The 15,299-nt window shown below is 41.3% G+C and overlaps 1 protein-coding gene across 2 annotated transcripts in view; it reads right to left on the bottom strand.

The window, feature by feature from the left end:
• The window catches only part of ECT2 (epithelial cell transforming 2), a 92,008-nt gene that overhangs the window by 8,993 nt on the left and 67,716 nt on the right, over positions 1–15,299 (bottom strand). For both annotated transcript variants that reach the window (XM_089675524.1, XM_089675525.1), the window contains 4 exons: positions 14,108–14,189; positions 12,103–12,181; positions 11,772–11,891; positions 9,499–9,637 (listed from right to left, as the gene is read on the bottom strand). In XM_089675524.1, the coding sequence (XP_089531650.1) occupies positions 9,499–9,637; positions 11,772–11,891; positions 12,103–12,181; positions 14,108–14,189 (420 nt within the window). The remainder of the gene's footprint in view (positions 1–9,498; positions 9,638–11,771; positions 11,892–12,102; positions 12,182–14,107; positions 14,190–15,299) is intronic.

Here is a 15,299-nt window from a genome sequence, read left to right as displayed (position 1 = left end):
TACTGAAAATAAGCATTTCAGAATGTGAAGGCTAAATCTCTTTTCCTCCAGAAGTAAAGAGTGTCTCCCTGTCCTCTGTAATGACCTGAAAGTGAATAACTACACCAAGTTAACTATAAGGACCACCAATGTAATTATACATATGATCATATCCCTCTTAAATCACCTTTTCAAAAGAGAATACAATCAGTTCAGCCAATCCTTCTCAAGTTTTCCAATATAATTTTTGTGAAGTGCTGCCCAAAACCGAAATCCATATGAGGGCTTACTGTTTTGTACAGGGGCAAAATTATGTTTGCCTCTGGAGCCTATACAAGAAAGTATTTTGCTAGCTTTAGAAACTGCAGCTTGGCATTGCATGCTATCACTGAAACTATGATCTACCAGAATACCAGGATCCTTCTCAACCATTGACCCTCCAGCTGTTCTCCAAGAACGTATGAAGTATGCATGTTTTTATCCCCAAAATACATAACTTAACATTTACCAATAAACCTCATTTCCACATAGTTGCCCAAATAAATAGTGCATTGGGGTCAGCTTGTAAGTTGGAGACATCCTGTAAAGAAGATATTCCACTGCATTACTGTCATCTGCAAACACTGAAACAATTGTTTGGATACTAAACGCTATCATTTATAAATCGGTTAAAACAGTAAGGGTCCCAACAATAAACCTCAGGGTACACCAACAACCTTTGACATTTGCTCTGTGAGTTGGTGTATCCCCTCCCTCCAATCAGCTCTCAAAACTCTCCTCACCGAGCTCTGTAGAGTGTAACCTCAGACAAGCTTTATAAATTCTGTACTTTTAATGGATGAAGAGATAAGACGACTGCAGATATACAGGTACAGCTTATGCAGGAGGAATTGTTTCATCTCTATTACCTAAGGATAGACCCTTCACAGGGTATATGTAAGTTTTTACAACCACTTTAACCACTTGCCTACAGGGCACTTATACCCCCTTCCTGCCCAGGCCAATTTCCAGCTTTCAGCGCTGTTGCACTTTGAATGACAATTGCACGGTCATGCAACACTGTACCCATATGAAATTTTTATCATTTTTTTGTGACAGATAGAGCTTTATTTTGGTGGTATTTAATCACCTCTGGGTTTATTTTTTCTTAAACAAACCAAAAACCACTGTAAATTTTGAAAAAAAAAGTTCTTAGTTTTTGTTATAAAAATTTGTAAACAAGTGATTTTTCTCCTTCACTGATCTGCGCTAATGCGGCTGCACTGATGGGCACTGATAGGCTGCACTGACGAGCATTGACAGGCATCACTGATGGGCACTGAAAGGCGGCACTGATGCACACTGAGGCACCGATTGGCAGCACTGATAGGTGGCACTGAAAGGCAGCTCAGATTTGCACAGATGTGGCATTGATGTGGTACTGATGGGCACTGAAATGTGGCATCGATGACCACTGAGAGCTGGCACTGATGGACACTGACAGGTGGCGCTGCTGTGGCTACACAGATCATCAGGGCACACTGATCATCAGTGCTCTGATGATCAGTGTACATGTCCCCTCCGAGGAATGCCGATTACCGGCTCTCCTCTCCTTTCGAGCTGTCAGCGTGACAGCTCGTGGGGAGAGAAATGCAGATAACTGGCATTTACCTGTTTACATGGTGATCAGCTGTGATTGGACACAGCTGATCACACGACCGAGCCGACATCTTCGGCTCTTTCCATTGATCGGTGATCCGCTGTGTCCGAGGGACACAGCGCACTGCTGATCACCGCGCTGCGCGCTCGCGGAGCCACGCATGCGCAGTTAGAATGGGAGGACGTCATATGACGTCCTCCCAGAACAAGAGAACTGCATTGCGTCCGTCATTTTACTATATGGCGGGTGGGAGGCGGTTAAAAATGTGAGTTATTGCAGTTTTTTTACGAATTAAAAAAAAATAAATAAAAAAAAATTTACTGCAGTTAGGTGCACCCCCTCTGCTGTTTTTCTTTAGGAGATCCTTCAAGGGCAACTTCACGTTTCCAGGCAAAATGTCACTTTACATAATAATTAGAAGCCTTTTCTAATATCTTTTCAGCCCAAACCATCCCAATGTGCTTATATCTCACTTGCCTAGTCCAGAGCAGCCTTCAATCTGAATCCTCTGTTCAAACTTTCAAAAAAAGTATTCTGAGCCCTAACTTCCTGTAGTATCAAGCGACCACCCAGATAATGTCATATCCCATCATGCACTGTCTTACTGCATCATAGAACAGTGATATTCCTATCTCTGGACCATACCTCTTTCATCACTATACCATTTTATTTCTATTTCTACCCACTTTCCCACTTTGTACTTTACTTATTTAGCATGTTTTTCCTGTAACACACACAGGACAACCCACTGGATTTTAACAGGCTGTACTATGAGTGACAAATGCAGCAGAGCAACACATGCAGCATTTGGGTGCTGCGGTTTGCATGTTTTTACTGAGCATTTTTGCATGTGGCAAAAAGCATGTTTGCTTCCACATTTGGGGTACCGTTAATTAATGGCACCGAAAGCTGGACTAGTTCACATTAGGTGAATAAATGTATCCATACACTATACAATTTCAAATCTTGTTTAGATATACCCAAACTATAGAATGAGTGGACCCACCTATCTAATCACAGTATCTAATCAAGCAGGCCCATGCACTAAAGAGTTGAATGTAGAACTAAAGGACATTGTACAATCAGATTGTATAGTGTATGGTGAGCTTTTCAGACTTCCAGGGACACACCTATTTTCAGTACTACAGCTCTGCTCCACATAATGTGATTACTCAGCTCCTGCACATGCTGCCAAATGAACGATCTATGCAAGGTGGTAAAGTACAAAACTATTAATCAGTACAAAACACTAGCTATGTATTCAGGGAGAACAGTGCTCACTGACATTACCTGCATTGGAGAAGCATTAAAACTATAAAATGATCGGCAGGCGCAATCTCTTGAAGGTGGAGGGCAGGTGCAGGGGGTGTTTTAATGAGGGGAGATGCTAAACCCCTGAAAAGCAACTCCACATCATAATCCCCCCTCCACCAAACTTTAAACTTGTCAGGCAAGTACCTTTCTCTTGGCAACCGCCAAACCCAGACACATCCATTGGATTGCCAGACAGACCAGCATGATTGGTCACTCAAGAGAACACGTCTCCACTGCTCTATAGTCCAGTGGCAGCGTGTTTTACACCACTTCATCCAACACTTTTGATTGCACTTGGTGATGTAAGGCTTGAATGCAGCAGCTCAGCCATGGAAACCCATTCCATGAAGCTCTCTACACACTGTTGTGCTAATCTGAAGGCCACATGAAGTTTGGAGGTCTATAGCTATTGACACTGCAGATAGTTGGTGACTTCTGTACACTGTGTGCTTCAGCATATGCTGACCCCACTCTGTCATTTTTTACGTGGCCTACCACTTCGCGGCTGAGTTTCTGTTTCCAGTTATTCCACTTTGTTATATTACCACTAACAGCTGACCGTGAAATATCTAGTAGCAAGGAAATTTCATGGATGGACGTATTGCACAGGTAGCAACCTATCACAGTACCACATTTGAATTTACTGAGCTCCCGAGAGCAACCCATTCTTTCACAAATATTTGTAGAAGCAGTCTGCATGCCTAGGTGCTTGATTTTATTCATCTGTGGCCATAGAAGTGATTGCAACACCTGAATCTAATGATTTGGAGGGGTATCCCAATACTTTTGGCAATATAGTGTACATTGGTACTTAGCCTTTTAGTCTCCTAAGGAGCTGGACCGCGTGCACTCTACCAAGTTAACTATGCAGTGGCAAATATGGACTTAATGAACTCTGTGCGGAGCATCCATTTTAGAGGTATTTTTGTCTGACTGCTTGCACCACACTATAGCATGTATACTTCTATCCACTTACAAACTGAATTTTTGTAAGCCTGAAGACTAACAAAAGCATTTGCCACAAGGGTAATGTGTAAGTTAAAGTATTCAATATCCACAGCCCTGTTTTTTGGATCTGTTTAATGTTGCAAAGGGGGAGGTGTCTGTTGTACTGCAGGGAAAGCACCAAAAAAGCAAGTATATGCGTTTCCCATGTGTTTGACGGCTCCATTGACGTCTATTACTAGCAAAAAACAATCTGCGGTGGGAAAAAAAAAAAAAAAAAAAGTCTATAACCCTTTCAAAAATCTGCACCAGCTGAAATGTGAACTAGATTCATAGAAAACCCGCGTTAAATGCACTGTAATGCATTTCTACAAACAAAAACGCACTGAAACTTGCATAAGTATGAACCTAAGGATAAAATATTGTTTTCTAACAAACACACTTCTATGTGGTCTTTTATTAAACTCTCAAGTATCCGCCAGACTAGAAATTAAACTAACCAGTCTGTAGTTACTAGCTAAAGACTTTGATCCTTTTTAACTAGTAGCCGACCGCAGATAGCCGAATGGCGGCTGCACTGCGGCCGGCCAGTTCTGGGTGGACGTCATATGACGTCCTCCCAGAACGCGCTCTCCTGCGCGCCCCAGGGGGCGCGCGGCGATCTCCATGATTGCTGTGTCCTACGGACACAGCTGATCACGTGATGTGGTAAAAGGCCAATCACAGTGGCCTTTTACCACGTGATCAGCGGTGTCCAATGACACGCTGATCAGAGGGAAATGCAAGTGCCGGTTCTCGGCTGCACTTTTCTCACGCTGTCAGATCGTGAGGAAAGTACTGCCGAGAACCGGCAGTTGTCAGAGCGGGGATTGGCACCGATCATCAGGGCGCTGATGATCAGTGCCCTGATGATCGGTGCCCAGCAGTGCCGCCCGCAAGTTCCGCCCACCTGTGCCCAGCAGTGCGCCCACTAGCTCCGCCCACCTGTGCCCAGCAGTGCACCCACCTGTGCCACTCTGCAGTGCCACCTACCTGTGCCCAGAAATGTCACCTACCTGTGCCCAGCAGTGCCACCCACCTGTGCCCACCCACCTGTGCCCACCAGTGCCACCCACCTGTGCCGCCCACCAGTGCCGCCAGTCAGTGCCCAGGGGTTGTGCCAGTCAGTGCCCAGCAGTGATGCCAGTCAGTGCCGTCTATCAGTACCCATCATCAGTGTCACCTATCAGTGCCGCCTATCAGTGCTGCATGTTAGTGCCGCCTATTCGTGCCACCTCATTAGTACTGCCTATCAGTGCCCTTTAGTGCTGCCTATCAGTGCCCATCAGTGCCCATCAGTGCTGCCTCATCAACGCACATCAGTGAAGGAGAAAAAATACCTGTTTGAAAAATTTTATAATAGAAACAAAGAAACTTTTTTTCAAATTTTTTACACTTTTATTTTTTAGCGCAAAAAGTAAAGCGCCCAGTGGCTATTAAATACCACCAAAAGAAAGCTCTATTTGTGAGAAAAAAATGATCAAAATTTCATATGGGTACAATGTTGCATGACTGCGCAATTGTCAATCAAAGTGCGGCAGCGCTGAAAGCTGAAAATTGACCTGGTAAATAAGGGGGTATAAGTGCCTGGTAGGCAAGTGGTTAAATATAGGCACCACATTGGCCTGTCTACCAATCCAGTTGTACTTTTATTTTAAAAGCAAAAGAGGGCAGCATAAAACTAGTGCGATATTTGATACTAGTTTTGATAAACACATCAATATCTGATTCGCTGGATTTTATTTCTAATTTTGCCCTTCATGTTCTTCATCCTTGAAAACAGAAGCTCACATCCAAGCCATCTGGTCCAGGTGCTTTACTTTATTTTTGCCATATGAATCATTTGGAGCTATGTCAATACTTTCCCTACAAATACTTGAGCTCCTCTGTTTACCTTTGTATGCACAGAGTACAAGAAGGTATTTAATAAAATTTTGCCTTCTTTGACCCCAGTTGGCAACTCAAAACTATCTTGTGCAGACCTGACCTTTTTACTATTAATAGGGCCTACATGTTCAGACCTGACCTTTTTACTATTAATACATTTGAAGAAAGTTTGAGGGTTCATTCCACTCTTTTACAACCTGTCATTTGTTTTGACTCTTGAGGGCCTCGATCATATTGTTTTTAAAATACTCTTCTCTTTTTATAGCTTAACTTTGGACGTAAGCCACATAAGTTTTATTTTCATCCTTTTACATTTATTGACCATGGGAATATATTTTGCAGTGTGTTTACATACAGTCAATTTGAAACATTCTCATTTCTGTTCTGTGTTCAATGGCAACATTCTCTCCCAGTCTAAAACCTCGAAAGCAGCCCTCAGCATTAGAAAATATGTTCTGTTAAAATCAAGTGATTATCCTTTCAGTATTGCAAGTGCTTGCTTACAGGTAATATTAAATGAAACCATGTTATGGTCACTGCTACTCACTGCCATCTCCTCACAGTCTGCGTTAATCACTAAAAACCTGCAGTTGACCCAGTCGGTGGCGTGCTGCTGCCTGTGGGGATAATGTTTTCTGAACCTTTGCAACTTAAGCTCTTTTGCTGCCAGAGCCATTTTTGCACACGTTTGAAAAATCATTTTAGGCCTCAAGATAACAATCCCCAGACATTATATGTTTTCTGAAAGCAGATACCCTAGAGAATAAAATAGTGGTAGTTACAATTTTTTCATGTCGCACTATATTATTGCAAAGGTCTAAGAAATGCAAAATTTCAGTAAAAACACACTAAAGTGAATTTTAGGACAAACGAACGCAATACATTACCCAAATTTTGGGTAAAATATAAAAAACACGAGGTTACACCGGGTAAATACATACCCAAAATGTCCAACCTTAAATGTGATATGTGCTTGGGTGTAACTTTTTTTGCAATAAAAAATATTGTGTCCCCTATGTGATGAAAATAATGTCCTCTATGCAATGCTTTTTAGGCGACAGGTTCTCTTTAATGAGACATACAGGGTCTAAAAAACCCTGTATGTCTCCTGTGGGATCCACTGAATGCAGTGCAGTATGCAGTAACAGGGTGACCTGGAGGTGACATCATACACGCAGCTTTCTGGGTCACAAAAAGAAAGGGAGGAGAGCGGACATGAGTTCGGGGTGTGTGGAAGCAATTAGGCGCCAGCGCAGCCGCCCGACTGCTTCCATCTAACAGGCAGGAATCCGTTTTATACACAATACTGGTGGCTGCAGCCACCAGATTGTGTGTAAAACCCCCTGCTGTCAGGATCTGGCAGTGAAAGGGTTAAAGCAGACCTTCACAGCTTTTCTGCCTCCCCCAACACCTTCAGACATAATTTTTTTGGAGAGGGGGAGGGTGGAGTGGGTACCTAGTATTGACATGTACCCACTTCCAAGTGAAGTTTGCCCCCTGCACGTCACAGGTCCCAGAAAGCTGTGGGACCATTAATGCGCAGCACAGCTAGGACTCACAGCCGATTTCCCACAGTAAAGATCAGCCAAGAACCGATCCAGGTGAAGACAAGGCTGGATCTCTGGACAGGTAAGTATCCATATATTAAAAGTCAGCGGCTTTCAGTTTGTCCAGGGGAGTACATGAACTTGATGTCCAGATAGTTTTGAGAATTTACACTAGTTGCATTAACAAATGTATTTAATACAAAACAACACATTTTTTGTTTATTATGCTAGAAGTTTGCTAAAAGGGACACAAATCTTTTAAATAAAAATATTTTGTTTGGTATGTTTTCTCTTTCCTCCAAATTCCTTTTTGCTGCTGTGAGCCAACTTCCTGTTAGAGGGTGGCTATGCCGATTCTCCATGATCCTACCATATGTGGAAACAAAGCCACTCTCATCTGCTTGCTCCGGAGATAAAATTGTGGACTGTGAGACTTGTAGAATGCATAGAGCAGTGCACATTACTGTACAGCTATGGCCAAAAGTTTTGCGAATGGCACAAATAATTTTCACAAAATCTGCTGCTTCAGTGTTTTTAGATCTTTAGTATAATGTCAAGCATTTCATAAGTGTCAAAGGCTTTTATTGGCAATTACATTAAAGTGGAATTTCACTCTCTCAATCAACATGAACTATTTTTAATCCTTATGCTGCTAGCATTAGTAAATAGATAGGAAATTATATCATATTTACTTGCTTTAAACTTCTTTACATTTCTTCAGTTACTTCCTGGTTTCAATGCCTAGGCAAATGATGTGTAGGGATTTTGTAGGGATTTTTTTTTGTTCACCCAGCTCTTGAAGATAGACCACAAGTTCTCAATGGGATTAAGGTCTGGGGCGTGTCCTGGACCCAAAATTTCAATGTTTTGTTCCCCAAGCCACTTAGTTTTCACTTTTGCCTTATGGCAAGGTGCTCCATCATGCTGGAAAAGGCATTGTTCATCTCCAAACTGTTCTTGGATGGTTGAAAGAAGTTGCTCTCGGAGGATATTTTTGTATCATTCTTTATTCAAGGCTGTGTTCTTAGGCAAAATTGTTGGTGAGCCCACTCCCTTGGCTGAGAAGCAACCCCACACATGAATGGTCTCAGGATGCTTTACTGTTGGCATGAAACTGGACCGATGGTAGAACTCACCTATTCTTCTCTGGACAAGGTTTTTTCCACATGCCCCAAACGATCGGAAAGGGGAATCAGAGAAAATGACTTTGCCCCAGTCCTCAGCAATCCAATCCCTGTACCTTTTGCAGAATATCAGTCTGTCCCTAATGTTTTTCCTGGAAGGAACTGGCTTCTTTGCTGCCCTTCTTGACACCAGGCCTTCCTCCAAAAATTTTCTCCTTACTGTGCATGTAGACGCACTCACACCTGCCTGCTGCCATTCTTGAGCAAGCTCTACACTGGTGGTGCTCGGATCCCGCAGCTGAATCAGCTTTAGGATAAGGTCCTGGCACTTGCTGGACTTTCTTGGGCGCCCTGAAGCCTTCTTCACAACAACTGAACCCTCTCTCCTTGAAGTTCTTGATGATCCGATAGTTGATTTAGGTGCAATCTTAGTAGCAGCAACATCCTTGCCTGTGAATCATTTTTGGGCAAAGCAATAATGACTGCACGTGTTTCGTTGCAGATAAATTAATGTTTGTTTCATTCTCAAAACGTTTGGCCAGGGCTGTAACTATCTTGCACTGTTCATCCCAAAATAACAGAAATGATATGGGAAAGGAGAGGTTTATGGGCTCACAAAAAATGCCACAAGGAGGCAGAAAAACAGTAAGAAATCACTTCCTGAAATATACTGTAGATTACAGGGTCATTAAGTAATGGATGTGTATGGATTATTTTTTGGAGAAAAAAAAAGACACTATAGCATATCCTTAAAGATTTAAAGAGACTATATTATTTTGTATATGCAAGGCAAAGTGACAGCCTTTTACAAGACCGAAATTTATATATGGATTTCAGAGATGCCTATCTGCATCTATAAATCACATTTGCCCTAAAGGTAGTTTCTGATTATGTATGTTAATATTCACATAAGCCTCCGTTTAAGTTGCCCAAGTTTGAAACCGTTTGGCTAGGTTTACATTAAAAGCAGCAGTCCATGCAGTCTCTGACCAGTAGCATTAGGCAAAGAAAATGCTTCACTAACCATCAGTTTCCCGAATATCAAGGACTTTCTTTATCTGTGATAGCGGCATCAAGATAATATGCTTAAGAGATGCAGGAGGTCTTGTATGGCCATGAGGACTCTTAAATGTACCAATGACTTTATGCCTTTTCCTTGCAATCTGAAAACAAAGAACATGTTACATGACGCATAGGTTAACAAAGTTAAAGAATATAAAATTACTGCAGAATATATACTGAGAAGACGTTCCATGCTTTTAAAGGAGACCAGTTTTATTGCGGACCTCAGCATCTGAAAATCTTAGCTGCCTGGCTGTAATACTGACCCAATGGCTTGAGTTCTTTCCAAATAATGTGGTTACCCACTGAAAAAAAATTTTGAAGCTATGAAGTCTGTTATCCCATTCATCATATGTATTAAAAAAAAAAAAAAAAAAAACACACACACCACACACACCTTTTAGACCCACCAGCTGACTCCTAGCCTGAGGCAGCTGATGGTTGAGGGGTCTTTTACTAACTCAAAGCAAAGGGGTCTTTTACAAACTCTGTAAGCTGTAAAGAAAAATAAAAAGGCAATAAAAAAAAAAAAAACTGAAAAAAATGGTCTGACCACCTGACGTTAAAAGTCAAGTGCAGGGCCTGGCAGCGAAAAGGGTTAATGCGAATTTTAAAAAAATAGTGAAAATGAATTAAAAACAGAATTGTTTGCATTTGTAAGATAATCTTTTAAGCCCATACAATTAAAAAAAAATATTTTATGTATGCAAGTTAGGGAAAGAATTGTTAAAGCAGAACAATACAGTGATGCGCTGTCCCGGAGCTCCCCCGCCTGGCCACTGACATCTTCCGGTGACCGGCTTCTGGGTCCCGAACTCCAGCTGTGGTCATTGCCCGGGCGGCAATGACCACACATGCGTGGGAGTTCCATCAAATTTGTCATTGCCGAATTTGAACGGTGAGCTGCGCGGCTCAATGTACAAGGGTGGACAGGTAGATAAGTAGCTTTGATGCAGAAGAGACAAAGCATGTCTCTTCTGCATTAAAAATCCTGCCTATCCACCCACTTTTAATTTTTATCTAAAGTTCCACATTAAGTTAAAGCCGTATTAAACCCAAAAGCAAGCATATTGCACCTTATCAATACCGAGATGTGATGACTGCATTTGTTATATTTTTTTAGGCTTTATTTCTTCTATTTCATCTGGTGATCAAGTCAGTAAATCAGTTCATAAAGATGAGACAAACCATTCAATACTGTCAGGGGTGCTTACAATGATCTATTTAAAAATGTATGTAAAACCTTTATCTCCAAAAAGGAAAAAAAAAACTGTTGTAACCGATTATTGTTAGTTGGAGTTTGGCTTCAATTTGTTGTATTGTAAAACTTTGGTAAATTTAACACTATCCTCCCCCTAGACTAACAAAGCACTCTAATGCAGGAGGTGTTGGCCAGATGACCACAACAATACCGCATTAACCAGGGCTTGACAATTTCTAGGTGCCAGGTCCCCTGCTTTCCCACACTGCCCCATGCTCCCCCTATCCCATATCCGTGGACAGCTCCACTCTCCTGCCACACAGAGTGGAGCCCAGTCCAGGGTTCTGGGACAGAGTCCAGGTGAAGCACAGAGTGCTGGACAGCCCCACAAAAGCTGCCCGCCCCCCCCCCCCCCCCCCACCCCTGCCGGAGAGTCCATGGAGCAGACGACGTGGCCTCCCACACCAACACCACTGGACGAGTGCTGTTAGGATGGCCAGGTGCACATTAGAGCCTCTCAATGCTGCCTTTAACTGCGGCGGCGCTCCCCACTGGAGGACCAGAGTGAATCATTTGGGAGTGGACAACCTTAAAGCAAAATTAAACTCCACTGCCCAGGATGTTTGCCATAATGTGAGGATATGCACAACTGACTCATCTGCCAAAGTGTTCTATTCATTCTATTTAGGTTTGTTTTTAAAAAAATAGGAATAACAGGGCCAGTTTAACAATGAATCTGAAAACCTGCCTTCATTATTTATCTGCCAATCTGCACATCTCTGACCTTTTATCCTTGTTACACATACAGATAATCAATTTATAATACTGTGCAGCAATTATTTTTGCCACTTGCAATCCCTAGAGCTTAGAACAATTTCAGAGGATTTTGAGCATGCAATGTTGACAGTTCCTCCACATTTCTCTGAGTGTAACAGTATATGTTCTGAATTTTCAGAACAGTCTTCCCTCCATTTAAATTTTCCTAGCAGACCGCCCCACATTTCCTCAGATGTTAGTATTTAATATAGTCTCACCTCAAGGCAATCATTAAATAGAAAGAGTGTGACTTGTTCTCCTCTGTCACACAGATCTTCCCCAAGAGCAATCGTTTCTACTCTCTGTACCAGCATCCTATGCGAGGATAATAGATTTGCCTATAACAAAAGTGGGAATAATGAAAAGGTTACACTACATATTGCAGACCACAACCACAATCTATACGGTAAAAGGAGAAAATGACTTACACCGAGTATCATAACAGACTAGCAAATTGACTTAATGGGGACTAACTGAGCGAGTTTCATTAATTACCAGCATCATGCATTTGAATTATACTGAACATGTACATCTGAAGTGAATACTTACAGGACATCCATCCACTTCATAAACCACATCAAAGATCTGTCTCTGCCCTTCAGTTTTCCTTTTATCTTCGTTAATATGACTGTCAATTTAGAAAAAAAAAAAAGATTTCTATGCAGTAAATGATCACATCTCTCCCAGTTTAAAGACGTAATACTAGTTTGTAGGAATACAAAAGAAGGCTGGTTAGATTAAAAAAAAAAAAAAAAAAAAACACCACAGGATTTAACCACTTGCCCTCCTGAGGATTTACCCCCCTTAATGACCAGGCCTCTTTTTGCTACTTGGCACTGCACTAATTCAACTGATAATTGCACGGTCATGCAATGTTGCACCCAAACAAAAATTACGTACTTTTTTTCACACAAACAGAGCTTTTTTTCGGTGGTATTTGATCACCTGTGCGCTTTTTATTTTTCACGCTATAAACAAAAAAAGACCAAAAATTTTGAAGAAAAACAATATTTTTTACTTTCAGCTATAAAAAATATATAGTAAACTCAAAGTTAGTTATAAAATTTAGTCCAAAATGTATTCTGCTACATGTTTTTGGTAAAAAAAAAATCCCAATAAGTGTATATTGATTGCTTTGTGTAAAAGTTATAGCGCCTACAAACTATGGTATAGATACTGCAATTTACGCCATTTTTTGCTATACAGCGCTGTGCTAGTTTAACAGACAATTGCGCGGTCATGCAAAACGGTACATAAATGAAATTTGTCATTTTTTTCACACAAATAGAGCTTTCTTTTGGTGGTATTTGATCACCTGTGTGCTGTTTATTTTTTGCGCAAAAAAAAAAAAAAAAAAAGGCAGACAATTTTGAGAAAAAAAAAAACAATATTTTGGACTTTTTGCTATAAAACGTCCAGTAAAAAAAAAATGTAAAAATCAAATTTCGTCATAAATGTCAGCCAAAATGCATTCTGCGACATGTCTTTGCTAAAAACAAAAACCCAATACGTGTAAATTAATTGGTTTACGTGAAAGTTATAGCGTTTACAAATGGCGGGAAAGATACTGGGATTTTTAATTTTTTTTTATACTAATAATGGCGGCGATCAGTGACTTATGGCCATGATCAGTGACTTATGGCGGGGCTGCGGTGGACATTCTGACACTGGGGGGGAACTGGCTTGGGGTCACTGACATCCTCAGTGACACCAATACAGTGATCAGTGCAAAAAAAACAAAACAAAAACCACTGACACTGTACTAATGGCACTGGGGAGGAAGGGGTTAACTTTATTTACTGAAAGGGTTAACTGTGTGAGGGGAGTGTTTTACTAGGGGGTGGGGGTGTGTACTGCACGGGAGACACACTGATCGGGAGAGAAACTCTTCTCTCCGGCTCAGCATGTCAGGAGCTGACAGGGAACTGACAGAAAGCAGACGTACTGCAGCCCTGCTCTCTGTCAGTGATTGCCGCTAATCGGCGGGACACAGCCAGTAACGAACGGCTGTGACCCGGCGACTGATATCCACGGCCGTGATCGGCGGGAGAGATAGGGCCGTGGCGCGCCCCCTACCTGTTTTGCAAACACACATTTTAAAAACGTGGTTTTGCCCAGCCTTGCCGCCATATTTCTACAGTGGCTGGGCGGCATGTGGTTAAAAGCTCTGGCTGTCTGAAACGAAATATTAGTGATTACATATCAATGTGATGTTGTTTACTCATGTACCTCTTAGCATATAGAGGGTAAAAAGAAATAGCAAGAAAAATAAAATATTTAGATAAGAGGATGTCTATGCCATGTGTATATACACATTTTAAATTGCAACATTAAAAGTCAAATTTAAATTATTTTACCAGACTGAAGGTTGTTTGAAGGTTACAAACCTACTTGTAGATAATTAAATGTAATTAGCAAATCACTATCAATATACAGGTACGCTGTACTGAGCTAGCAAGGTAAAACAGTTCAGCTAGAGTTCATATCATAAAAAATTACCCATAAGAGATAAGAAACCACAGTAACAATTTAGTATGTACAACTGGTTACTTACGTCATCACCTCTTTTAGAGATTCTATAGCCTTTTCGAGCTTAACTTTATCCGGGTTGTCATCTGCAGTGTGCTTCTTAAGGTCTACAATAATAAAATAACATAGGGTTAAAAGGTTTTATGAATACACACATAGCATGCACATGTATAAAATATTCAAGGGTGTCACCCAATTGAGAACATCCCATAAAATGGCAAAAGTATCTTTGCTGTGCTCCTCAGAAACCTTCCATCACATCAGCGATTAGTTTTTCTGACCAAATGTTGTAATGATTACATAATTTGATATACAGAGTTCTGGCTGCAGTGCAATCCAAGTTGCCCGTTATGTACATGAGCAGCTCCTGGTCTGGTGCAGTTTTGTTGAAGATCAGAAGAAAACATTGAAAGAGTCCAGCCAACTTAAGATCTGAGCTCATTACTCACACATCTACTGACAAAACGCAAGATGCAAGGAAAACTCTGTAAAAAAGGTACAGATATTGTATCTATCTGTATGCCGTGTACATACTGCAAGTATGTGAGCTGAACGAAAAAAAAAAAAACCATGACAGATCGCTGTACTAACACAAGCAGTGTTAGTATAGTGATCGCTCTCACTGTGCTATTGTGTTCTGGTGTCAGTGCTCTCAGCCATTGGCTGAGAGTGTTGATTGGTAGCCAAACATCCGCCTTCTTTCGTACTGGCTGCCGTACACACGGGCTGAATGTCAGACTGGCCAATACCGCCCAATATACGGTCTGTGTGTATTTAGTTTTACTAGTGAGCAAAGCTAAAAAGCTAAACTAAAAAGAAAAAAAATGTTCATCACATAAATTAAAGCATTCTGTCAATATTGAATGACAATCTATTTGTAGATCAGTACTGATGATCAGTGCTCAGCAGGGCTGCTTGCCAGCGTCCAGCAGGGCCACCTACCAGTGCTGCCCCATCAGTGCCCACCAGTGCTGCCCATCAGTGCAGCTTCATCAACGCACAACAGTGAAGGAGAAACATTTTATAAAGGAAAGAAAACTTTTCAAATTTGTTGCTCTCTTTTTTGTTAACAGTGAAAAAAAAAATCCAGTGGAGATTAAATACCACCAAAAGAAGCTCTGTGTGTGAAAAAAAAGCAAAAATTTCATATGGGTACAGTGTTGCATGACCACACAATTGTCATTCAAAGGGCGACAGCTCTGAAAATTGGGATACTT

Source organism: Staurois parvus, unplaced genomic scaffold (assembly GCF_062004578.1).
Source record: "Staurois parvus isolate SC_StPar_1 unplaced genomic scaffold, SC_StPar_1.0 ptg000155l, whole genome shotgun sequence".
Lineage (NCBI taxonomy): Eukaryota > Metazoa > Chordata > Amphibia > Anura > Ranidae > Staurois > Staurois parvus.
This window is presented reverse-complemented; position numbering and strand designations above follow the sequence as displayed.